The 27,180-nt window shown below is 41.6% G+C and overlaps 1 protein-coding gene across 1 annotated transcript in view; it reads left to right on the forward strand.

The window, feature by feature from the left end:
* The first annotated feature begins 37 nt into the window (after positions 1 to 37).
* LOC119901829 (rho GTPase-activating protein 29-like) overlaps positions 38 to 27,180 on the forward strand; it is a 28,244-nt gene continuing 1,101 nt past the window's right edge. Inside the window, 22 exon segments of the mRNA XM_038717535.1 lie at positions 38 to 202; positions 922 to 1,301; positions 12,377 to 12,520; positions 16,039 to 16,135; positions 16,317 to 16,389; positions 16,601 to 16,661; positions 17,271 to 17,420; positions 18,149 to 18,213; positions 18,353 to 18,463; positions 18,880 to 18,960; positions 19,371 to 19,538; positions 19,772 to 19,909; positions 20,287 to 20,474; positions 21,847 to 22,016; positions 22,430 to 22,564; positions 23,071 to 23,169; positions 23,643 to 23,806; positions 24,123 to 24,311; positions 24,488 to 24,625; positions 24,857 to 25,089; positions 25,553 to 25,853; positions 26,367 to 27,179. Of these exon segments, the coding sequence (XP_038573463.1) occupies positions 989 to 1,301; positions 12,377 to 12,520; positions 16,039 to 16,135; positions 16,317 to 16,389; positions 16,601 to 16,661; positions 17,271 to 17,420; positions 18,149 to 18,213; positions 18,353 to 18,463; positions 18,880 to 18,960; positions 19,371 to 19,538; positions 19,772 to 19,909; positions 20,287 to 20,474; positions 21,847 to 22,016; positions 22,430 to 22,564; positions 23,071 to 23,169; positions 23,643 to 23,806; positions 24,123 to 24,311; positions 24,488 to 24,625; positions 24,857 to 25,089; positions 25,553 to 25,853; positions 26,367 to 27,179 (3,831 nt within the window). The 5' untranslated portion in view covers positions 38 to 202; positions 922 to 988.

A 27,180-nucleotide genomic window follows, 5' to 3' on the forward strand; every position in this document is an offset into this window, starting at 1 on the left:
GTGACAAACCGACTTGTAAATACGATTGACTTGAGAGCTGCTGATAGTGGACTTTTCGATGTACAGTGAGTCAAAGCGGAAACTTTCAGCCGTTGTTGGAGTTCGGTTTTTCTAACGGAAATGCTCTTGGGTTTTCACAGGCTCCATTGAGCAAAGATTTGCTTGGATAACGTGGCCATTATGTCAGTAAACTGCCGAGCAGGTGAGTTTTAAATAGCGTTTTTTTTGGCTGTGCCAGCAAAGCAGTTTATGACCCGGGGTCGACTTTACCGGGGTAACGTTAACGGTAACGTTAGTGACGTTCGCATCACTTTTCATTCAACTGCCTGAAAAAGAAAGCGTTGTTTTCGATGTTGTTGGAGTTTTGTAATTACCTCCCGTGATTGTACTTCGCTTTTGACTTTTAAATGTGATTACTGGCATTAGTATTTTCTTTAATTATATGATAATGTATGGGAGTGCCTCTATGTGTAACTATTGACAGAAAACGTTAACGTTATTTTACAAACAAGCTACAAGCTTAGCTAACGTTAACAGCAAAATGTTGCTCAATGTTAACCATGGTAAATCATTTTGTGATACAAAAGAAAACATTAAATTACTTTTAGTAGAGACAAAACTGACTATAAAATATCTTATGCTTGCTGTAAACTCTAAACTTAATGTCACATGACCAATGAATAACTTATAAATTATGGTGAAATGATAATCTAGCCAGGAGAAATACACCTGTGCTGTTTATTTGATTTTAGAGTGTATACATTATTTGATTTGAGTAGTTTTCTTATCTTTAAGTGGTTGCTATACATGTGTAATAGGTCTAAAAATCCGTTACACTGTAGATTAATGAGTTTGGATAGGAGACCCCCTCCCCCTCAGACACAAAGTCATCATCTTCACCTACGATTCTCTGTTTTTCAGCCATCCAGGAACCAGGGGAGTGTGTTAAGTTCACGGGCTAGCTGGCCTGCTGTGCCCCCTGCAAAGGATGGCAGCTGAAGTGGCTGCTGGAATGATACGAAAGAGCAGCAGCAGCAGCAGTGGTGGAGGGACAACGCACACCCAAGGTCTGCCACGACACCTCTCCAAGCCCCACACAGGATCTCTGTCAGTCGGATCCACCAAGACCTGGGATTTGGGCCACATCTCCAAGAACCCAAATCCTCTGAGCAGCATGGGGCTAACGTCTCAAATGGTGGAGGCACCAGGAGCGGATCCGGAGTATGTGATGCAGCTGGTGAATGATGTACGGTGGTTCGCTGATGTATTGCTCAGCCTCAAGGAGGCTTTCCAGTGTAAAGGTGAGTTCAGGGGGAGCTGGAATGCAGAAATGTTTGTGCAGGTGCTATGGGGGTCAGGGAAGTAGAACGTTGTAAAATGACAGAGTTGAAGAAAGAAAACCCATATTGGATACTTGTCACCCATAATCAATGCGTGTTAAATGCAATCTATGGGTTATAATCTGATAAAGTGCTTTTTTGTGTCCTCTTGCCTGCTTCTACTTTAGTTTAAATGTCTTAGATAGACTTTCAGCAAACCCCAGGTAGTGGTGGGGAATGTGTTGCATTCAGAGAGCAACCTCCATCACATGATAAGAGCAAGAAAGTTAGACTTTTTCCACTTGATTAAGTCTTTTACTTAAAATCAAACATGCCTTCTGATCAAGAGACTACTGTCTATGAAGAACATATCTCTGTCTCTTCTATAATGGATTGACCCTTATGTAAATTGTCTAAACAGGAACATTGCTCTTTGCACTGTGGCACTGACATTAAAATCTGATGTTTACCAATGATGCTATAGATAGCTAAAATGATCTGCCAGCAAATTCCATTGTATATACACTGGGAATGTATTGAGAAGATGTCATGTCATGTTTGTTTGGCCAGCAACCCTGCTCCTGTTCTGCTTTGATGTCTCCTGTGCCAACACCCACATGATATAGTTGCACTCGTGGCACTGCAAAGTGTCTTGGGAGTCCAGGAATGCTGTTCGTGTTTTTTTTGTGATGATACAGATAGATCACTGAAGCCCAAAGTTTGCATCACAGAACATGGAGTGTCAGATCATAGCGTGTTAACAGCCTCACTGCTAACATGCTGGAGCGCTTGCAGTGTTGTTAATGTCTTAACTCCCACACACCACTACACAAGCGCACTAGCAGAGCAGACACCAGGTTACTTACTTTCTGTTTTTCTCACTTGGTTTTGATGGCTTTGCTCTTGTTTGCAGACACACACAAACACTCTGCCCACACAAACCCTCATACAGTGTTTACCAAGGTTTCACAGTACCATATAGACTGATAGTAACTTACTGTATGCTATATATTGTTTTTCATTATCAGTTAATCTGATTCTGAATAAAGGGATTTCATTTACTCTATAAATAGTATTTAAAATGAATAATGAAAATTAACGATCTTAAATCCCCAAAGCCCAAAGTGACATCATGTTGTTTTGCTTAGCTAACTAATCATTTGAGCACTAATGTATAATTACAGTATATTCTGTCTTGTAATTGGGGGAAGACCTCTGATTTACTTTCTCATTAACGTAGTTGTTCCATTGACACATTTCCTTCTGTGGAATCAGTAACATGAGACTACTATTACAACTACTGCTGCTCCTACTGTTCTGCTAAAAGACACATACCTACAAACACACACACACACACACACACACACACACACACACACACACACACACACACGCTGGGGTCCAACTGCAGGTCTGGCAGTGGGAGTGAGTTGTTTAGCCATTCCTCTGGCTGGAGGAGTGAGGCCTCTGTGAGTGAGCCTTGACTTGCTTCGTGCTGTGTTGCTGTAAACCATCACAAAAACATTTGGGATATTTGCCTCCCTTTTAACAACGGCTCTTATTCAGCAGGTGGGGATGAAATCATACCATGATGCTATAATGTCAGGCAGCTAAATGCCATTTGGATAAGTGCTTTTTCTTTTCTCAAAGACACTGACACAGACTTTAGGTGGAAGTTGCTGCCACTTATATTGTGGTTTGCTGTCCAGTCAAAAGTAAACATTGAGTCATTTTCCTTATTAACTGATAACATAGAGGGCTGGGAGATGGGGACAGTTTAAATCCAATATATTTTGTTTACAGTCCTCTTAATTTTAAATTGTGAACTGATACTGCCTGTATAACCCCAAACCAAAAATCAACTGCTTTCCTTTAAAGCTAGCAATCAGGGAAACAAGACATACGTACATCATCTTTGACCTAAAATGTTTATTTAGAGACTGATAGTTTCGCAAATTTGTTCTTAAATTTTTATGGAGTGCTCAGTAGCCCCAGTATTGTTAGTAATGCGTCTGGCTCCTGTTTGCTGACATTGAAACAGTCCTGGCAGTTGTCTCTTAAAGACTCACATGACCTCCATGTCCAAAGACAGGGATTTATTGCCTTATAGAAAGTACTCCAATAATCTCAAAGTCATTAAGCGTTCGTTTAATTTAAGTAAAACAACCTTTTTTTGGTTTACAGTCCCTTCTGACATTCCACATAATGGTGATTTGATAATGTTAACCTAGTATGTCTCACTCTTGTCCAGTGTGTATGTGTTTACATCGTAACTGAATTCGAATAATGACTTTGGTGTTTTTATTTAAAGGGTCAGGGAGGTTACTCAAAAGCTACAGTCAAAAGTCTGTTTTCTACTGATATGAAACATGCTATGTCTGTATTTGTTAAAAGCACGTTAGACGAACAATAATAATGTTGATTACAAGTCGCCAGAAACATCAAAAATATTGCTGAACTTCGTTAAGGCAGTGTTACACTTTGCTAAGTTTCTGCACATAGTGTTATTGTTTGGTCATTACCAGCATGTGTGTTGGCATTTTTCTTGAAAAGTTAAGCAGGCTGACAGCAACAAATGGTTGAGGAAAGCTTTGGGAACAAGGTAGTTAGGGAATTGGGGAGGAGGTTAGCGAGGTACCTGCCAGCCCCCATGTTATTCTTTCCATATTTGAAAAGTTCTGTCACTGGAGCACTGCGTGAAACCGACACAGTGCTTTTTTTGCTGGAAGGCGTGCACCCTGTGGTGATCTGGCAGGTTTGTATTCCCATTGCAGAGAGGCAGATTTGACTCAGTGTGTGTCTCATAGCTCTTCATACAGAAAAAACACAAGAGAGTTTATGTTGGAAGGTGCTTATTTTTCCTCCCAGGGCACCCGCCAGTTTTTAGCTGGAGGGGCACGCATGCAGCGTGGGTGTTGGTCTGAAGCCCACAGGGGAACTCCATCAGTGATCGTAAGCTTGAGCTAACTAGACCCACCACATTCACACCCTGAGATTCCTCAGGGTCAGATTTAGGTAGAGATTTACTCTTTCTCTCATAACAGGGCCCTGTGTCAGAGTGCTTGCAAAAATTGTTGCCCAACAATAGTCAAGCTGTGGAGGAATGTAGCCCAAGAAAGGAATGTGATGCTGTATAAGTTTGAACTGACCACTGTCCCCATCCCCAACCTTAACCTCTCACCGCTCTGCGTTATACTAAAAAATTTGAATCAAACATTTGATTGTTTAACCATGACATTTCTGTTAAATAGAACCAAATTTGTAAATAAGTTGTTAACATGCCATTTTGTCAACTGGTAGTTTAGCATAAATCAACATTATTATCTTGAAAGGAAGGGGCTTTGGCTATTAGTACACAGCTTGTAGGCACAAAATTGGCCTTAAACAGTTTCCACATGGTCAAAAAATGAACATCATCATATAATGTTGCATCAAACCACTTAGTAGATTCTTGTGGGATCAGTATGTAACAGTGAAGTCAGATTGTTTCTTATGTTGGAATGTGTCTCTTGCTCTTAACTCAAGTTGCACACACTTTGGCTTAAATTGATCTCAACATTACAAGCATTAAATAGGAAGTGATAGTACTAGTAATTGTATAGCATCTCAGGGCCAATATAATAAAAGAGAAATTCAATAAAAGTGTCAGCATCATTCTGAAATTTTCATTTTAGTCTGCATTGCTTTGCAGAATACAGCTTGGCTAATAGTTTTAATCAGGATAAAAAAGGAGTCCTCTACACACTGCCGAGCTGCTGTCCCCCTCCCATCCCCCCCGCTCTCCTGCATACTCTGCATTCCTTCAGAACAAATGTTCACTTGTAGCTATAGTGCCTTCAATAGACCTATGGTAGGTGTGAGGCAGATTGACTATGAAAACTCTCCTAAAAATAATTCATCTTAGATTTGTGGTCGTGAATACAACTCACAAGAGGCTATTTAGTTAAGGTTGTCTTTCATCTAAAATGTTCCAGTTAGGAAAAGTGAAAAATGTAGGCCAAATTTTATGGAATCCAAGCATAGGGGAACAGTTGCAGTCACTGTAACATTAAACATGGCAGTATATATTTATGAGTATATACATATATATACATTGACTGGCTGCTCCCTGGGGGAATCACAACCTTTGCCATTTGAACCATACAGGAAAAAACTCTTAGAACAACTTGACTATGAAGAATCAGTTTACAAAATGCTACTGTTGCACAAGCTGATATACTAAACACAAGCCCTGTTTTGTTTTTCATTTTATGTAATTGTTTTGCCTTCAATTTCATGACTACACAGGCATATAATGTAAATTTCACTTAAAAATGTCTTGAAACAAAACACAACATGGTTTTCCCTCATTATCGAGCCAAAAAAATTTTGGAATGTACATTGAGAAATGTGCGGTGGAAGTTATGGAGAGTGTGCAGGCCAACAGTATGAGGTTTTAACTTAAAGTGCCTTTTGTTGCGACAACAGATGCTATCAGGACACTGTCTATTTGCTTGAAGGTTTCTTTGCTTTGCTCTTATTTTAGCCTTCAAGCCTCAGGTAGAACAGAAGACACAACTGCTCTTTTACAGTTTCACTTCAGGGTAGAACAAACATCTCACAGCATAGTTGAGGAGCATGAGGTTAAAAGTGTATTTACTACAGTAACTATGGAACATGGTACCTCCTACTATGTTACAGAAAGTGTTCTCCAGACAATGTAGTGCAGTGTGAGAAGAGGCAGTAAATGTCTTTAAATGAGAAGGAACATAAGTAGCTGACTCACAAGTATGAAAACTGGCTTTTTTTCTGAAAACTGTTTGTCATGACAACGCTCTGATAAGATCTGGCTGTACTCCCTTTAAACTGCATTGTTTAGTGTTTCACAGTACCAGTCAGTAACTGGGTTGTTGTCAGAAGACCAGACTCTTTTTTTCCCCTTCTTTTTTTCAAAGTTGTTTATTTATTTCTTTTTGCTCAAAAAGTTTTGTATTTGAGTTATAACTTTAAATGTTCAGTTTTGTGGGGTCAATTGAAAATTTTACCAGTTTATAACTGTTTACTAGCCATAAAACAGGCCACCACCACTCTCTAAAAACATAATTCAGCTATAGCTCCCACAAACATCTCCCCTTTTCAGACAAGTGCCCCTGTGCCAACTGAAGTGGCCACTTTCAGGTGGTCCCTTCAATTGAGAGAAAAGCCGAATTCTAGCACATAATAGTTTAATGGCCTGCTGCTCTTAGGAGAAAGAAAGGCCAGATTTGTTGGGCAGTAACTTTCCCTGTGATGCTGTAGGATGTTTTTGTGCAAGCTTGTGGTTTGGTTGTGTTTCCTGGGGTGGGATTTATGGTTATGGGCTCTGGATGTTTGTGTAGGAGATTGGTCATGGCGAGGGGTGGATTGGCCAGTGGAGCTCCTGCTAGCAGGGGGACGTCACTTGGGCCAATTGGGCAGACCTGCTGAAATTTACAGCGGTCGATCAGGCCTTAACAGTGAGGAGACTGAGGCTTGTGGTGAGCCGGTCTGTTTTTTGTTGTTGTGGTAGAACCAAAAACAGCTAATGTTATGTTTGCTTAGCTCTGAGTTAAGAGACAAAAACATCATTATTCCCGTCCTAACAAATTCTTAGATCCCTTGTTTCACATGTCTGAAAGATTTAGTCATTTCTCTTGCCCAAGACAGCCGCCCCCGACACATATTCCCATACTGTAGTAAGTGACTTAATTCATTTGGGCAGGTGGAGATTCACTCGTCATCTGGCTGGGCGTGGAATAAAACTTGCAAACAATACCAGCCTTTTCCTTGTTCTTGGTAGCATTACAACATTACATACAACAAAAATTGAATATTTTGTGGTTTTAGGTTTTTCTTTGAACAAAACAAACAATTTGAATGTCATCATGGCATTTTATAGAAAATGTATTAATTGCGAAACGAATTGACAGATTTATCATAAATGAAAGTAATCCTTAGTTGCAGCCCTAATTAGAGGAGAAGAAGATACTTTATTGTCACATACACATACATGTTGCGAAATAAATTCTCTGCATTTAACCCATCCCTTAAGAGAGCAGTGGGCAGCCGCTGTGCAGCGCCTGGGGACCAACTCCAGATCTTTACCAGTGTCTGGTCAATGGCACTGACTGGAGAACCTAACGTGTTTTTGGTGGCGGGGGAAACCGTAGCACCCGGAGGAAACCAACGCAGACACGGGGAGAACATGCCAACTCTACACAAAAATGCTGGGCCAACCGGGATTTGAACCCGCAACCGTTAAACTAAAACAAGATACAAAGTAGATTAGTTAGTTTCTTAATGGTCTAAAACAGTATGGTTTGGACTAGATTCTTTAAACAGTTAATGTGTACAAGCTTTTATTATTGTTTTCCCTTTCTACTTTGTCTCACCTCCCTGTATACCTAATGCACTGTGATAGTGTGTTGATTTCAAGAGTGCAGTCTTTTTGTGTACCTGCGGCATTAGTTAACATGTTCTGAAGTGTCAAATAATTAGCCCTACTGTGAAGCCCAGACCTCACAGAGTGTTGCTCACTAATAGGCTGAGAGCAGGTAGCTGTTTATGGAGCTCCTGCTGTTTACGGTCTGTGTGATGTCTGGGGCCAGCTCTGTTTCCAAACAAGGCATGGGAAAGACTGAGTAGCACCCAGCGATGCTGCGTTTGTTTGGACAGCGGGGGGGATTAGTGTTTGGAGACGGAATCCTGACCAAACAATTCCACCTGTCGCAGATCAGGTTGCAGGCAGCTCAGCAATGCAAGCAGAGTCCGTTACAGTGAGTATTTAACGTTTTCTGGCCTTGTGCTTTGGGATTGAAGAGACTTGTGGATAATGTGTGTGCAGCTCATTAGTCCAGGTTGCTCTGTGGGAAGGACAGCTTCCATTTGGAGGGGAGCATTTGGGTGAGGACTCAGTCACCGAAGAGACCAGCACGTCATCATCCAGGAATGAGGTAGACGGATACACATCTAAAAGAAAACCTGATAATCATCTGCTTTTGCAGGTGTAAATCCCTCACCAACCTTTCAGAGAAGAGGAGGAGGGATGCTAATGGAAACGTAGCCTCATTCAGTTAAGCCCTGCGGCTGTTTCCCAAGCAGCACTGTGTCACCAGTGCTGCTGAGGCTTGTTTCATGTCGGGCACATCGCGTGTCCAGACAGGCCAGTTGATTGCTTGTTGTTATCAGTGGGGGGAGTAGAGGTTGTAACCTCTGTCAGGCCACCTGAAGATTTGGATTAGATTTGGTCATTCTCACAGGATGAGCTTTGTTTGACACAATGGGACCCCCCTCACACGCACACAACAATAAAGGGTAGACATTAATTTAAAAGGCAAATGTTTGAGCTACTGTATTGTGTTAAAGTTGAGTCACCACTTAAATATGTGGTGGTACTCCAAACACACTATGTTTTTGTAAGTATTTAGCAATATTACTGCAAATGTATGAGTGTGTGCAACATACTCAGCATACAGGCTGACAGCAGAGAAGGGGATAATTATCCCTTCGTTTCCTGTGAAAACAGGCCACTAGTGGAACCATCAACACTTATAAGAACACTGCTGCTTTTCCTTGCCTTGTTTTGGACTGTTAACCATTTTTCAGGGTAATTTCAGGCTTAATAGTTATATTAGCGTTAGATAGCAGTCTCAAAGTTCCAAACTACTATTTTCCATTGTGAATTTCTTCTCCTAAAAAGGAGGGAGGTCTCAATCGTGTAGAAAATAAATGAAGCAGGCCGAGCGTGAAGCGTGGCTGGGACACGAGCTCATCCCACCGCTGTAAAGAAAGACAGGGCAGCCTTGAGCTGCGTTGGCGTTTGTAGGGGGTCCTCTTTTAAACAATACAACCCAGCTCTCTGCCTCAGTGCTGTTATCTTTACCAAAACAATGGCATGGCCCCCACAATCAGTTGCAAATTTCCAGGGCGCGTTTTGATGCCATTGTTGTGACAAAAGCACTCACCACTGATTTTTACCAGCTTTCTCTCAGCTGCCTCACGCTGCAGTGAGCACAGATCCTCTCACACAATTAAAAGCACTGGTGGTGATCAGTATGAGCTGTCACACAAAATTTGACCTTGCTTTGATAACCTTATTCACATTTCTGACTGTTAAATAGAATTCTTTTGTTTGAATTTTTTTAATCTTGAGTTTTTAGGGTGAAGAATTAACAACGTAAGTAGCCTTATTGCACACAGACTGTTCTGACATGCACAGTGTGGAGACTTGTATTTGGGTTATCTATATTTCAATCCACATAAAATCTTTTAAATAAAAAAAATGTTTAAACTTAAAAGGCATATTATTTTTGGATAGTTCTAATGGTGTAGTTTCTGCTTTTTGCCTTAGACCTAGAGTCCTTGATTGAAGTTCAGTACCTGCTGGTTTTTGTCATGGTCCATTTATATTTTCCTATATATAACAGCAACACAGTGCATGGTTAGCCCAACCTAAGTTGTTCTCCGAAGCTTGCTGTCAGGGTGTATCATTAGTGGAAATTGCTGGCTGTTTTTTTTGTTTGTTCCACTCATTTACAGTATTTTAACTCTGCATAGTGGAGCATATTTGACTGCTGGCAGTGGGTTATAGTAAACAAAGGATACAGCCAATACCAATCTATTCAGAAATGCCCTGATTGGCGTCCGTTGCAATCCAGCAGATTGACTCAGGACGTCCCTCTGTCTTTGTTGCCACAACATCACATCTATTGTTATTACCTCACTATCTGTATCGCTTCTCTGAAGACCAGATTAGTCTAATTTATTTTTTGGGGAAATGGGTGGTCTTAAACAACATTATTGCTGTGATTCCTCAGCAGCACCTTAAGTCATGCTCCACTTGTGTCATGCTAAGTGGAAATTCTTAGGGGTGCACCTCACACCCTGGAGCTGGTTCTCATATGCTAATGCCCAAACCACACATGTCTTTGATAAGAAAATCTTCAAACGCCTCAGACTAACCAAAAATACCCTGATGACCACAACTGAGAAGAATGGTTAAAAGGAAGGGAAGGGTGCTTAATGAAGGCCAATTGTCAGTGTTAGTAGGGAGGGGGACCTTTGCAGGGTCAATGACATTACACACAAACAGGCTCTTATTTTCACACCCTCTGTAATTTCTTTTAACATTCCAATAAATTCACTCTGTCATCTCGCCCTACCGCGTGGTGGGGGGGCCTTGATAAAAAACAGATGACTTTTCTGTTTCCAGCCGGTGTCCGCTTCTTCCAAAACAGTGAGTTAGACATGAACTCACCTATTGTCTGGTGCCAACTTGCAGAGCCTCTCTGCTGATTAGCCTGCATCAGAGTGGGCAGAGAGACACAGACTATCATCCTCTCCTGTTTACTTGGACAAGATTCATCGTAGTGTCAAGTTTTTCTTTTATTTTGCCCAAAGAACTTGGCTATGGATCAATTAATCCAGAGGACCCATACAGTTGTGAAGAAGAGCATTCACAGTCAGGAGAGCCCTTGCTAAAACATAGAAATACAGACAAATGGTTAACTACCCTTCACTCTATTGCTTGGCTCTACAGGAAAGGCATGCCTTTCATAGCAGAATGGCAGATAGAATGTGATGTGTTTGGTAAAATGAGAGGAGAGATGTAATCTGAATATGTTTTGTACATTCTTTTCCTCCTCAAGTATCATCTTCTAAAACCTCATTAGTAAAGGATGCATGATCTACCCCAACTGTTTTTTACTGTCTACCCTATGTGCCAATTCAGTCACCTCTAAGATTTAATTTATTCCCCAGAATGAGTGCTCTTTTATTGGTATGCCTATTACAAATGGCGTCAAACACAACTCAGACTCTGCACCACCGTTGTATTTATTCAGTGATTAAACAGTGGAAGGTTGAATAAATAAATATGACCTTTAGCTGTCACTCTTAAGGCTTGTGCAGACTACATGACTTTCAGCGTAGGCAGATCGCCATGCTGTTCAGACTACACAACTTGACTTGTGACAGGAGTCTTGAAGTCGCTGTGGCGTTGAGTAGTTCACACATAACGTGTGGCGGCCGATCGATTGCTGATTTACCTCTGATCACAGCCTGACAGTCGCCAAGCTCACTAACCTGCTAATCGGGCTTAACATCGTGTAGTGTGAACTAGGCTTTAACTCTACCAAGATTCAAATATGTTGACAGACACAGTGGCTGTTGCACCGATCAAATATGTGGCTTTTATGTTAACTGGGACATTTCTCTAAAGCACAGGAGTGATTCTGACTCAGTTGTGACCACAAAAGCACGTCATCATTTCAACTGTCTGTTAATTTTACAACCATGCGGAGAATGTGTAACCTGTTTACATAGATACAAGCCTTGTCTGTTGTACATGGTGTCACCTTCTGCCTGAAGCGAGCTGAAAAGAAGCTTCATGTTGCAAGAGCTGAATTTCATCATTTCGTCATTGTCTCTCAACCACAACCATCCTCTTTTAATCTGAAGCACAACCAGATAAAACATAATGAACCAAGTGCTGTATTATTCGCCCTGATGGGATTGTCTGGGTAGATAGAAGATAGAAGATGAAAGCCACTTTTTGTGTGTGGCAAAGACAAAAGGAATGCCAAGAATTAATTTGACACTGGCTAAACACTGACTCAGTTTGTGGTATGAAGGTGGTGACTTTGGCTACATTCAGACTGCAGGCCAATGTTTTTTTTTTTGCCCATATGTGACTCTGATCTGATCTTCTTATGATAGTGTGAGCAGGCCAAGTCACATGGAATCTGATCTTTTCCAGTTTGGAATTGGGCCACTTCCATATGTGATCCAAATCCGATACGGATCGGAGTCTGATATGGGCCACATTTAAACTATAATGTGAACTGTCAAACAAAAAGAAATCGGATCTGGGGAAATAATCGGAATTGAGCATTAAAGCCAGTAGTCTGAATGTAGCCTTTGACTGATTGATGAAAATTTGTGATTGCAAACTGCATTGCAGTTGGATGTATGATTTAATTAATCTCTTGTTAGTTTTGTCAAGATACTTACTCACATGACTTAACTTGGCTGACCTACTCGTGCCTTTGCTCCCCCCCCAGAGAATCTGGAAGATCTTCAGGAGGTGGTGCAAGAGCGTTTGGCAGAGTTACTCCATGTCCTCAAGGCTGTCATTGGCAAACACCAGACCCTCAACTCGGCGGACACCCTGGGAGCTGCCGGAACGGTCATTGCCAAGGTCAAAGGTCAGTAATTACTCACTAACATGCATGGTGGCACACACACATTTACAGGTAAACCCATACAGGTAAGCCCAGATCATGCTCCGATATCGTGGCATGAAATCTCATTGTTGCGTGTCTGGTTCAGGCGTAGTGTGGGAAACATCCTGCAGGAATATTTTTTGTACTCTCTGCTTGGTTAGGGTTGGCTTGGAGATTTGTTTCTAGAAGGTCGCAGTATGAGAAGTTATTATTCCTTCAGCAACAGATCCGTTTCCCGTCTCCTTAATGAATACAAACAAAAGGAATCTCAACACATGAGTTCAGTCTGCTGGAAACGTGATTCACTGCAAGGGTATTCATCAATTGAGTTGCACACAGAAATCTCTACAGCTGAGACTACATGGCTGTAATTTGCATTCCATATTTCAGCCGCAGAGGCCCCTTTGGCAGGCTGCTTGTTAGTCAGACACAGCCACGTTTCTTCATTCTATTCCCCATGTTTTGATGTGAGTGTGGTTTCTGTCAGCTCACCTGCCCTATCTCTATATCTGAGTTGTGACCTCCTCCTTTCAGTAAGAATTCTTAAGAATGCATATCTGCATCTGTTGTCCATTGAGTGTTGCTTTGGCAATGTCTAGAATGCATCAAGGAAGCAAAAGAGATCCAGTAGTTAATCAGTCAAAGGAATTATTGCCATTGTTAATGACACCATGACTAATAACTAAAAGTTTCTATCTATGCCTCACCTCATCTTATGTTAAATTTGTATTTGATTGGTAGTCAGTATGAGCAGAGAGAAAAGTTGGATTGATTCAGTCAATCAAGGTTTTACTCAAATCTGTGATAATGATGACATTGTCACTTTCAGAAAAGAGTATTACCAAGATATTTATTGTATCCTAAAATTGGACAGAAATATAAATAAACACCCTAACACAGATGGAAGGTTGGTGCTACTACACAGTATTGCAGAACAGAATGCCACTGTTCTGTTTTATAAGAAGAGCCCTGTCATTTAGTCCTGCAGTAAAAGAGTAATTGCATATCTAGCTGACAAGTGCAAACTTGGAAATTTGCCTGTCCACAAGGGGGTGCCTCATCAACGCACACCCTTGCTGGACTGTCCCTAATGGCCAGTATGTAACACAATACTGACAAAGTCAGCGAGCCAGAGGAGGACTGAAAAGGAGAGGCTGAAAGAGGAATGAATTAGTGAGACCTCAGAGATGAGGACTCAAAGGTTTGGATGATAACAGGCCTTGTGCGCCGCAGTGTCTTCAGAGTGTGTCGTCTCTTCACTCATGTTGCTCTTTGATGCTTGGACACCTGGGGCATTTGGACAGCTGCCAGAATTTAGTTGGAAAAAAAACCTCCTCCTTCTCCTTCCCTCTCCTAACACATGGTCACCTAACCAGTTTCAAGTGCCATTTACATGTTATTCACTCGAACCACACTCCCACTATTGTTATTAGTTTGACACAGTAGGCAGATTTCCATAAACTTGGAGACTTTAAAACATGTTCAGCTCCACTCAGCTGTAATGCCAAGGGGTTGATGCTAGACAGAGAAAACTATTGCTGTATTGTCCATGCTTCTCTGTTTGTGTGTCATCTTTTCGCAGACTCTCATTGGCTCAAACCAGACCCATACAAAGTTTCTTTTCCTGATCAGAATGTGAAAGTGTTCATTTTCCCTCCTACTGAAAAACTGCAGGGCACTGCAATAAAAGTGTCAACTTCCACAACTTATTGAAATTCTTTCGCTGCCCTCTGTCCTCCTTTGTCTAGGGAAGATGCTGGCAGCTAACGAAGTGTATTTGTTTACTGCAATCAATCTTGTATGTTCATGTCAAAAGCATTTTTCTGTCCCTATGTAGATAAACCTATGATGGACACTCTTTTATGTATTTGTTTTTTTTAAAGTTTGCCTTACTAATAAAGCTATGATATTTTACTTAACTTTGGGAATGGCCTGTCACACCAGTGAAATAAGCCAGAACTATCAGAAAATTATCAGACGTGCTTCACTCAAGGCATTTTTCAGGGGCTAATTGTCCCAGTTACAGCTCAACTGTGAGAAAACAATGGCCCCTGTACTTAAATGATGCAGTTTCCATATTTCAGTCGTGACAAGTGGGGGCAGAGCTCTGGAATCATTGTTATGAGACCCACAGGATGTCCTGAGGAAGAAGTCAGAGCAGAGCTGTACGCTAGCATTCAGGGCCAGAGAGGTGCTCGGCAGGGAGGCTTGCACCACTGCGTCTCCTCTCTTTCGGTGTCCTCGAGAGTCTCCCTGGAACGTGGGGTTGTCCCCACGTTGCCCCAGGATGCCATGAACATTGTGTGCTTGGTCTTAGGTTGGGAATTTACAATTACCCAACCATCACTGACATGGATCGAATTTGCTCTCATGAAGAGAAAATGGAAGCATAAAAGCTAGAAATGAGTCTGGAAACTGGAACTGTTTAGAGCTTTTTTTTTCCCCCACAGCAACAGATTCCCGTTGTTTTTTCCCGAGGTTTTCTTATCCCTGTTACAAGACAACAGGTGACAGAGAGAAAAGGTAAGTGTTGTCACAGTTGTCTTTAGTGTTACATGTCACAGAACTCAAGCTGTGCGAGTGTTTCCTGTTGCGGGCAGACAGGAAGTACTCAGCTTAGTCAGATTTCACTGCCTCTGACATTGGTCCTTTTGATTGCTTTCTGCAAATGTTGTCTTGCTGAGTAAACTGTTTCCTGCTAAGGAAAGTTCTGAGCACACGTTCTCGAAGATTTGTCAAACTGTGATGGCCTTGCGGGTCTAAACTCTGTGGACGTCTTGCTGTCAGTGGATGTCAAAGTAAAGAATGAGTTTGATTGCCTCTTCTGTGCATGATCGACATGGACGATGGCCTATGGAATTATAACACATTGGAACAAAGGAGGGAAAATTTGGGATTGTTTCTGAATATTCCTTGAATATGCATCCTTGAAGATCCTTGAAGTTGTTCAGAAGAAGACGTTTGTGATTTGGTAGGAAGACACGGGCTGTGCATGTCATTGCCTCAGACTACTTCCACTCAAAATGGTTGTGGTTTTTAAGATGTTTTCGTCTCTAAAAAATGTTTTTTAGCTCTTGACCCTGTATATCTGCTCAGAGTACTGTCTTTTTGTCTGTCGTCGAGGAGAATGTCAACACTTACTTGAAACTACTGCAGCCCTTGGAGAGGCGATAAACCACTCCCCACAAAAGCCAGTTAACTATGGTCTCTATTACTTATGATATGCAGAAAGAAAACCAAAAAAACAATGCTCTGGGGAAAATTGCACGCATTTAATCTACATTTAGGACATAGTTATTGGTTTTAAAATGAAACTTTAATGTTTTTTTTATGAACATGTCATTTGTTTTATCCATCTTCCACGTGTTTATTATATCAGTGGTTAAGAGCTCATCGCTCAACTACATACAGGCCTAGTTGTGGGAACACTTTTGTTGAATGATTGTTTGTTTCTAATTCAATTTTATTTTGGTTCTTGCTTGTCTTATCACTCTCCACAGGCATCAACTTCAAGGAAGTGAACCCAGAAAACACAAAAGCTATATTTGGCGAGATACACACATCCATTGACACTTTGGCATTCACGTTCGGCAATGTGTGAGTACAATGTGTGAGTTTGTGTACCTTTTCAACACCACTAGATTTTTATGAAGTTATTGTGTAACAGCCGAGAAAAGCAGGACTGGCTTCAGGCAATCTTCAGTTAATCTTTCTGTTCCATGTATATCTGTCTTCTGTTTTTTTAATCAGTGTGAATAACCATGTATCTACCTCTCAGAGTTTCTGACTTCCTTATGGGAGATGTGGACAGCGGCTCAGGGTTGGGGATCCCCCAGACCAGGAGAAGCAGGGTGAGACACCAGTTTTGTTTTCAAACATGACAGTTTTCACACGGGTGCACTTAAAGCAGCAATTTTTTACTATGCCTCCATTTCAAAAAGCCCAAAAGACTTGCTTTCTGTACTTAATTATGGTGTTGAAAACCCAGCTGCTTCTGATGTCTCACTTTGATTCTATGTCTGCGATTCCTTCCTTTATAATCTGAAATGTCTTTTTTCACAGTCTTTTGAAAATCTCTCTGTGGATCCTGAGGGATATGTTTCAGAAAAAAGTGACTTTGTGGGTAAGTGTTATTCACGTTACGTCATTTACCTCTGAGCAATGTGTGTGCAAAATAAATCAATCCTGAAATGTAATAGCTATTAATGGCTGATTTACAAAGCATTTAATTGTTGCTTTGTAGCCCAGGGCACCCGGAGTGTCAGCATGTGAGTTAGCTGAGGGAGTTAGGCTTTGGACTCTTGAATGCCTGAGGTAGACCCGCCTTAAACCTCTGCTTCCATCCCTGTTATTTCTGCTTCTTTTTTCATACTAGCTGCTCGTTTCCCCTCTCCGTCCACATATCTGACATTCCTTGCCTGTTTAGGAGTAGTCTGAGTAGGATGGGAAACACATGGGGTTTGTGTTAAATCAGATGGCGGGTGGCTGGGAGAGGTGCATCACAGAGCAACCAGAAAAAAAAAATAGTACTGTTGGACTATTTTAAAAGATGCCCAGCACTTTCATATCCTCCTACACTGTCATCTTTAACCTTTTTTCATTTACCTCCCACACACGTCTGTTGGGATAGTGGAACTGAATACACCAGTCCAGCACTTGGCAATTCTGTTGATACCAACGTTTTTCGATTCACTTTGTTTTGATATGTGTGCCTCCTCTGCTGACTCTCCAGGCCCAGAGGTGCCATTGACACGGGAGGAAGAAGTCGATTTGACCCTGCTGAAGAATGACAGCGGAGTGGAGTCTGCTCTGCTTTATGCCAAGGCTTGGTCCAAGTACATCAAAGACCTTCTGGCTTGGATGGAGAAGCGACTGGCTATGGGTGAGACGTTCAGACTATTGACAGTGCCCGGGGTTGCAAACGGCGGGTTACTGCATTAGATTATATTACATGTTATGGGAAAGGATGGGATGATTGATCACTTATGAAATGTGATTTTGTGGTAAAACCACCATACTATTGCCTGCAGTGCAGCTAAAACAAGACACAGTGAGTTATCTGTAAATTGTATTTCACCCAGGTCTTAAGCAACATTTTGCAAGTAAACCACTGAGCCATTATAAGCCTTTTGACTGATAATTGAGTACAAAGGTGACAGACTAGTTTGTGGTCACGTTCAGTTATACCCAAAGGCAAACTTCATCAAAGTGCCAAGATTTTGTTTTCTTCTATTTATGTTCAGAAATCAAAATTATTATCGAAAATGAATGGCAAAACATCAGTCTAAAATCAGTCTTATTGTGGAAATGCAATGCTTCTACTATATGTGCATAAACACACAATATGTAGCACATCATGCGTGTAGAGGGCTAGTGCTGAATCTGTATTTATTTTGCAGTCTGAACAGAAACCATTTGCCTTACTGTTGCTCCTCTGTAAAATATATATGTAATGTAATAATGAAAATTCCTGCATCACCTGAAGCTCATGAGTGTGAAATCTTTGTTTATTGCGGGCCAGCATTATGTAATTAGATTAAATACACTTTGCATGCTTTTCTCCAGAAACTAGTCAAACAGACATCAGTAATTCCTTGTCCTTTCTTTCAGATATTGAGTATGCCAAAAATTATGCCAAAATGGCTGAGTCTGCAAAGACACTGGCAAGTCAACAGGTAACAGTCTTTTCATATGACTATTTACTTTCTTTATAATTTGTAATTAGGATAGAATTGTCTTTGTCTCATGTCTTAATTTAAATAAATATTTGTATGAAATTGAGATGTTAATTTTTTTATTTCATTTCATTTCAAGGATTACATGCCATTCAGTGATGTCTACGTTTCCACATTCAAGAACAGCATTGAATACAGACAGTTGCTTATTCAAACTGCAATGGCTCTTCAAACGAATAAATTCATACAGGTAAGAGTGACAAGAAAAAGTGCTTTAGCCCACATGGAGCACTTGAGTCTGTTACGTTATTTGACCTCAAACCTTCTGTTGTTGGATTAATTCCAGCATTTCACAGGCAAAGACCAACTCATTGTGCAGATGCTTTGTTTTGTCCATTGATGTACAAAGAGTGCACAAAAATAACATTTTAAAAAGGCCTCAGGTGAAATTTACTCTGGGGAACTGACTGGTTGTAATTTTACACACACCCAAGACTTCCAGCAAAAAGCCTTCCTGTAATCCCCTGTTTATTAGTAATATTCTGTAACAGTACTTGCTGATATAGTTAAAAGTATTTTAGTGTAAAGCCTTTGAGAATAAAATTAATGTACAGAAAAAGGTCTTTTGAAATTGAGTATCCCAGTGTAATTGTTCACTTTTCACAGCCTCTTCTGGCCCGTAAGAATGAACTGGACAAGTTGAGGAAAGACATCAAGGAGCAGTGGCAGAGGGAGCAAAAGAAAATGGTATGTAAAGAGTCCTTGGTTAGATACATACTATTAGATACTCGCTATTAGCTCGATAGGAATGCTGCCTGTCTCCCATTTTGCGTTACACACAAGGCAGCATTCTAGAGTAAATGTTACAATGTTGTCAGGCAGCTAGGAGATTGTCAGATGCTTAAATGTCAGTATAGTTCAGTTAATGGCATACAGTTCTGTTAAAAGCACAAAATAGATTTTAAATGTGCACCATCTATGATAGATAAGAATTTGCTTTATGGATGACAGCATGGATTAATAATTTCACTATTTCTCAAAACTTCACATCTTGCAAGGGTAATTAACCACAAAGGCGGGTCTGATTCTAGTGTTACACATCTGTGTCACATGTTAATCACATGGGTGTTAGTGGTTGTTCTGTGTGGTTTTGGCAGCAAGAGGCAGATGCCACCCTGCGCAAAGCGCGAGCGCTGAAGGCCCAGAGGAGAGAGGAGTACCAGAAAGCCCACTCATCTACCAACCGTTCCCAGGAGGAACAGTCTAATGCTGCTAACAAACAGCTGGAGAAGAAGAGGAGGCTGGAGGAAGAGGCTCTGCAGAGGGTAGACAGGGGAGAAGATGACTGTGGGGGGAGGGGGGGAATTAGCGCCATCTTATAATGATTCATAAACATTTTTCAGCTTACTTGTAGCACCTGGTAGGTGGGTTTTACCACACTAGGGCAGTTTATATTTGCATGTCTTTGTGTGTCAGTAGGTGTACTAACACAACTTTAGCAATTTAGCATTTCATCCACATCCTCACACTATTCTCTTTACCCATTTTTTGTGGTCAGGCAGAGGAAGCCCAGGACCAGTACCAGAGCTGTATGGCTGATGCGGGCGTCAGGAGGATGGATCTGGCCAACGTCAAGGGCACCATCCTCACACAAATCCGAGAGATGGTCTTCCAGTGTGACCTCACACTCAAAGCTGTGAGTGGACAGTACATACTATTTGCAGTCAGCTGACAAAGCAATGAACTGAGAGAGCGACTGGATTTTCCAATTAGATTTAGTTTTTTTGTATAAGTACAACACATGTCGCTCAAATTCAGTACGTATTGTTGAGATGGGAGTGGTTAATCATATTGTGTCCACAGATTTGAGTATTGAAAACAAATTGCAGAAATCGGCCAAGTACAGAAAGTTGGCACCAAAAGCTTGGTCAATGTTGTTTATTTATTTTCTTTAATCGTAATTCTGTCTATATTGAATGGGAAGAATAGAAACTACAGTACGTGCAAGAACGTTTGTCTGCCTGCATTTTCGTTTATATCATTCAACTTTTTAAATAACCTGCCATTCTTTAGGTGACAGTGAACTGGTTTCAGATGCAGCAGGCACAGACTGTGTCACTTCCTGCCCACTATCAGGCCCTGTGTGAGAGTGCCAAGTTGTACGAACCGGGAGAATGCTACGCTGAGTTTGTCCGGAACCTGCCCAAACATCTGCCTAAAGAACGTGTGCACTTAGACTCCGTCTCCTCTGACAATACCAGGTACCAAGGACTGTGGATGCACACTAAGATTCTGGAAACTTAAAGTCCTCAGCTTTGTACTAGTATTTTCAGTGAGTAGCTTGTGAAATCTGCTAGCTACACTCCTTTATTATGGTTGATTTAAACACAGTCATCAGAGGGTAGATTGTTGCACATGCAGCTGTAACAAGACACAGTCCATGTTAAAAGAGCCCAGCTGAGGTTATAGTTTCAGGTTCAAGTCGCTCCCACCCATTTAGAAGTTGTTCATGGCCTAGTTCTTCTTTCAGCAAAGGTAACAGTGAGTCAGAGTCAGAGGAAGCGAGAGAGAGAATCAAGGAGAGACAGAATGCGTGCTGAATTTGTTGCCCTTCCTCAGGAAATATCTGTGGCGCAGGCAGAATGCAGCAGAGGAGATTGTGAGCGTGAGAGTTTGGCTCTGCTGTAGAGCTGTCCCTGAGACTCTCACTCTCTCACTTAGGTTTTCAAAGCAGTGTCAGAATCAGCTTCCTACAAATACCCTATATCAATATCATTATCACTAAGAAAATAAGCAATGCTGCATAACTTCACTTTCTTAGTACTGACTTAATGGTAAGATTAAGGATGTTGTTGTTGCTCTGTTAGGTGCAGTAAAGAGTAAATCACATGCGTTGACACTGATTAAAAAATGCCTCTGTGGCTTAGAATATAATTTTGGTGCTTGAGATAGGGTCCAACTTCCATTCTGGTGAAGACAGACATGTTTAATGTGAAGTATATTGTAATGTTCTGCTTGCTGAGCTAATTTCAGTTTCTGTTCCTAATAGTCACTTTCAGTCTAAGTCATACCTATAGTGCTTGTATATCTGAAAATTCTTTGAAGTAACACATTACAAATCACGCTGAAAGATGACTTCATGACTTTTATTAATGATCTGTTAGCAACTATCTGATTATGGGTGAGTTGAGTGCATGCTTAAACATATGGCCTAATACAAGGCACATCTGTTCTCATGAAATAAAGTCGCTGGTTAAATACAGCGGAGATCCTACATGTGTGTTTGGTGAAGAGGAAAGACAATACACTAAAGTACTCTCAGTAATACAGTTGATACAAATTTGGCTTTGAAATGTGTAATGCTTGTTTATTCACTCTGCCGTGAGTAGGAAAAAATGCTTTGAGTCCTGGTGGTGGGTGTTAGCGAAACCGATTACATGGTTGAAAATGAAAGCTAAAAGTCTTCTTGCCAGGGGAAGTTATGGTTGAGTCACTGGTGTTGATCAACAACCGTTTGAAATCCTCACAGATACACACTGTGTAATATAATAATACTGCTCTTTGGGACACTTGAATCTTTTCTACTGGTAAATTCATCAGACGTAACCTCAATTGCTGACTTTATTTCCCCAGATTTGTGTTCAACAAAAGGTCAGTGGGCAGCACTCATTCCTCCCACGGCAACTTGTCGCAGGCATCCAACACCTCCTGTGATGTGCTGAGCGGAGACGAAGTGGACAGTCCCCTACACCGGCCTGCAAAGATCAGCGAGCGGAGGTCCAACAGCAGCACAGACATACAAGGTGCTCACTCAATTATGAAGTGTACTGATGTAAACTCAAGGGATGATCACAAGACAAACAAGGGTGGCCTTTTTATAAGTACTATGAACACCAGCAGTCTTTAAAGAAGATCCCATTTGATACCTACATTCGCAAAATGAGTAATATGAGTGATTGGACAGCTGAAGCTGGCAGGCTTTCTGTGGGTGAGCCTGAAAAGGTTTTCTGTATCTACAGTACAAGAGGCTTTCACAGACTTGCTGTGTGTTCATGGAAATTTTTTCTGAACCAAAATAAAACCCATTTTGAGTTGTGTGTTGCTTACTCATCACGAGTCTGGAAAATGCGTGTGGCCACTTAAAAATAACTGACACTGACACTAAGAATATCACTAAACTGTGTAAGTCACTAGTGGTCTGTATGTTTTCTTGCAGCACTGAAAAACCAGGCCCCGCTGAGAGCCTGGGCCTCCAGCAGTCAGGGGAGCCAGGGCGGGATGTGCAGTGACTCGGAGAGTGCGGGAGGCAGCAGCGAGTCGAGGTCCATGGACTCCCCCACTGCCAGTCCAGGTAGGAGGATTTTATATTAAACCAGTTTAATACGTACAACATGTCTTGGTACACATGGAAATCAGGAAAGAATACATGGGACAAGGAAGGGAAACATTTATGTAGATGAGATCAAGAAATGATATTGGAAAAACAACCCAAAAACTGTCTATTTTTAATGAGATAAAGATAGTGAGAAGGTAAAAACAGAAACGAGAAAATAGCTTCACAACAAAGCAAAAAATGTATTTTGATTTATTATGTTTAGTTTTATTATAGTTTAACTTCCTCTTTGGATACCAGACCCACACATTGCTCATCTCTCAGCACTTCCCTCTAAATCTGAAACTACTTGCCACACTGTGGAAAGCTATGAAACATTCAACACTAAATGTACACATGTAGAGCACCATAGCTTATGTGTTCTCTGTATTGTACTTGGATATTGCCAGTTTATGGTAAAACGGTACATTTACAATTTGTCACTGAACATTGTTATGTATATATTCATGCCTTTTATTATGCAGGGGACTTCAAACGACGGCTGCCAAGGACTCCCTCCACTGGGACCATGTCTTCTGCTGATGACCTGGATGAGAGAGAGCCACCGTCACCCTCAGACAATGGTAAGGCGTACGTGTGTGTGAATGTTTTATCTTTATAACTGTATTTTATGTTTCCCCTTCTCCTAAGGCAGATTCATGTGTTTACCAATTTCGGTCTTGTGTCTGCCGTAACACAGGCAACCCATGTGTCCATTTATGTGAACAGGAAGTTAAAGAAGGGAAGGAGAAATAGTCACATCATATGTGCTTTTGTATGGGCCTTACTGTGTTATGAATTTTGCTTACTTCAAGTGTTTTAACACTGGACTTGCCCATCCCAATTCAGTTTGTTTTATCCTTAGTTTAATTTCTCTTGTGACTATTTTCACACTTTAGAATCACAGACACAGAGTTTTCCTGAATCAGGCTGTGAATAAATGTAGTGACGTGACCTCAACAAAGACCACACAGAGGTTCGGTTTTTGCTTGCCTTGAACTAATATTAGACGCCCCGGTTATAAGAACTCAGCATGAGTGGCTTCTCTGATTTACAGGTCTGGCAGAGATGGTGACAGAGACCGCCAGTTCTCCTGGTCCTTTCCGAAATGCTCAGATGTCCAAAGCTGCTCAAACCCACAAGCTGAGAAAACTACGAGCCCCATCTAAGTGCAGAGAGTGTGATAGCCTGGTGGTTTTCCACGGAGCTGAGTGTGAGGAGGTACGGTGTAAATATTCTTTCATTAGCTGTAGAAATTAAAATGGTGTTGTGTGTTTTATATACAGCATAGATTAGCATGGCATGAAACCTTTTCAGTCACAGTGAGTAGTTTTATCATGATGCTTTAGAAATGGCATAGACTCTTATGTGTTGCCATTTGGCTGCTGACTCATATTTCAAGATGAAAAATGCTGTGCTAAGATCTGAAATAGGAAAAAAAAAAATCCTAAATCAGTTGTTTTATTTATTTTTGTCTGACTATTAATAATCAGCCATTTCACATTTCTTTATTTAACTGTCTCCTTTCCTTTGCTAGTGCTCCCTGGCCTGCCATAAAAAGTGCCTGGAGACACTTGCCATCCAGTGTGGCCATAAAAAGCTGCAAGGCAGACTACAACTGTTTGGTATTGACTTTGCCCAAGCAGCAAAGAACAGTCTGGATGGTATCCCTTTCATCATCAAGAAGTGCACGTCTGAGATTGAGAGTCGAGCCCTCAACATCAAGGTAAACATTTTTACACACAGTGGAGTTGCAAATGTAGTTTACCACTTGATATTTTGGATTGAGGTGCTTTTTCAAGCAATTGTATTGTCTTACTTTAAATATCATACTCTGGGTTATGTCGGGGATACGCCACGGTTATCCATTATAGTAAAAATATACCTGTTTTGTCCTCGTAGGGGATTTATCGCGTGAATGGTGCCAAATCACGTGTCGAGAAGCTCTGTCAGGCATTTGAAAATGGGAAGGACTTGGTTGAGCTGTCTGACCTCTCACCTCACGACATCAGCAATGTCCTCAAACTATACCTGAGACAGGTGGGTCTGAAATTCCTATGTTAACTTATACCTAAGTATGAATTCATATAGTGGTATGTTGTGTTGCACAAGTAAAAATTATAATGAAATGCATAATTTTAGCAAAACAGTTTGTCAGAAATGCTTTTGCTGTTAATCCTTAATGCTTAAACTTGGGCCCTATGCATTTGTACTACTCAGTATGCATGCACTGGTTTCTTAACACTGCTAAGAGCACCTCTCTGTGTACAGTTACCCGAGCCATTGATCCAGTATCGATATTACAACGAATTTATCGGCTTGGCCAAAGAGTGCCAGAGAGTGATTGTGGAGGAGGCTGATAAACCTCAGGGCACCCAGAAAGGAGAGAAAGGCGGGCCGAGCATCCAGCTCAACAGAGTTATTTTCAAGATCAGAGACCTTCTCCGCCAGCTGCCTACAGCCAACTACAGGACTGTGCGCTACCTTATAGCACACCTAAACAAGTAAGAGTTTGAAACGAACACCCAGAGCTAGTCCATTGTAAAGGTTTCTTTCTGTCGCTCTCTGCACGAATACACTGATACACAAACTTCCTCTTAAGACAAAGGGAAAAGGAGACTTCCGTTTAGCACAAAGGAAGTAGCACAAACTACATACAGGCTCATGCTCTATTAATAGGTTCAGCTTTTAGACACCAGCATCAATATTTTTCAAATTAATACAATAACCTTTTTAAATATTTAAATTTTACGAGTTTAAATTACAAGTATTTGCTGTTTTTAAGTGCATTTGCATGAGTAATTTCAGCGACTTTTAGATCATTACATGACAGAAAAATGCTTTGGATTGTTAGCAGCTTCTTGAGGAATGTTGCAATTTTTTTAGACTGTTGCCACTTCCTTACAACCTAGGATAAATACTTGAACTTTTATAAATTACACTCATCGTCACTCTTCACTACCACAGAGTGACCGAGCAGGCAGAGGAGAACAAGATGACTGCGAGCAACCTGGGCATTATCTTCGGCCCCACGCTGGTCAAGCCGCGACAGACAGACGCTGAGGTGTCCCTGTCCTCCCTGGTAGACTACCCCTACCAAGCCCTGATGGTGGAGCTGCTGGTGCGACACTTCCAAACGGTCTTTGATGTATCACTTCTGTCTGGCTCCGACATCACTACAGCAGGCCAGGCATCCCCCAAACTCACCCCCCAAGAGAAGGTGCAGCGGCTCGGCAGACACTCCGCCTCCCTGATGGACATCAAAGAGGTGAGGATGGATTTACGGGTGTGACTGGGCTGCACTGGGCTTGCTGTGAGGGGAACTATCTTGGAACAATGGACAAACACTGTTACTGTTGTAACAACAGGATGTGTTCCTGTTCTCACTACTCTAGCTTGCCCTTTTTGCATTATGGTGGATGCAGTTTGGTTTGATTACAAATACATTCATAAAAGGGCTTGCGGCTACATTAGATGTTACAACATAACACTACCAAATCTCCAACCGAACTGTCGGCAGTATAGTAGCATTGTGGGTAATGTAGGTGCCAGGTTTTGACAAGGAAGAATACGCAGAATAAAAAAGATCTCTGGTTCTGCTGCAACAAGTTTGATTAGGATTCCGACGATGTTATAGGAGGGCTATTCAAAATTGATGGAGTACTCTTAAATTAATTATTTTATTTAATAATATACAATTACATTATTGGCAAAGCAAAGTTAATTTAACTTGTTATGTGGTGCACCGATTGTAACCTGATTGTTCATTATGTCCCTCCAGAGTGCAAAAGTGTACAAAAGATACTCATCAGTAATCCCATCCTCTCACATCGTGAATGAGGTTCAGGAGGTCCAGCCAGGGACAGACGTCTCAGCCCTGGACAGACTCAATGGGATCCAGACTTCCACTGGAGGAGAAGTCCAGAGGTCAACCTTAGTGTTTGGCCGTCCCAGCACCACCAACTCCTCCTCTACCACTGTGGCACCAAAGGTCCAGCTACGCACTCAGCGCACCAGACTTGTGTCTCGGCCAATCAGCATGCCACTGGAACGCCTGCTCACCCCCACCCAGATCAGCGAGAGGAACAACCGTAATTCTGCTGCTAATGATAACACAAACTCTGCTGTGCGGGGCCCCGTCTCTGAAACTATACAGGAGATACCAGAGCCAGAAAAGGCTCGCCAAAGTGGCTCATCCAGGGTTAGCACCTACTACATCACTCCTTTCATTGACACGCAGACGATGCAGAGGAGAACGTGGGACAGGAAGTACAAGCACTATGATGTTACACCAAGGACTGCTATGATTGTGGCCAACCTGCCACCTGCCAGCTCTGGAGTACAGCCTGTTAAGGCAACGATGCCTGTCACAGTTACCCCAGCAGTAACCACTACCTCTGTGGTCCCCACCACAAGTAGTGTGAGCACCATATTCTCTAACAACCCCTACCCAGTGTCAGTGAAGCCTGTGTTGACCTCTAAAAGGGAAAATGATACAGATAACACAGCCAGTGAGCCTAGCAGCTCACCAAACTTTCCGCTAACGCTCAGGGCACCGAGAACTCTGCAGCCTCCTCCTGGAACTTTCTACAAGC

This window comes from Micropterus salmoides, unplaced genomic scaffold, assembly GCF_014851395.1.
Source record: "Micropterus salmoides isolate LMB-PRFRI ecotype aquatic unplaced genomic scaffold, ASM1485139v1 Ms_hic_scaffold_14, whole genome shotgun sequence".
NCBI lineage: Eukaryota > Metazoa > Chordata > Actinopteri > Centrarchiformes > Centrarchidae > Micropterus > Micropterus salmoides.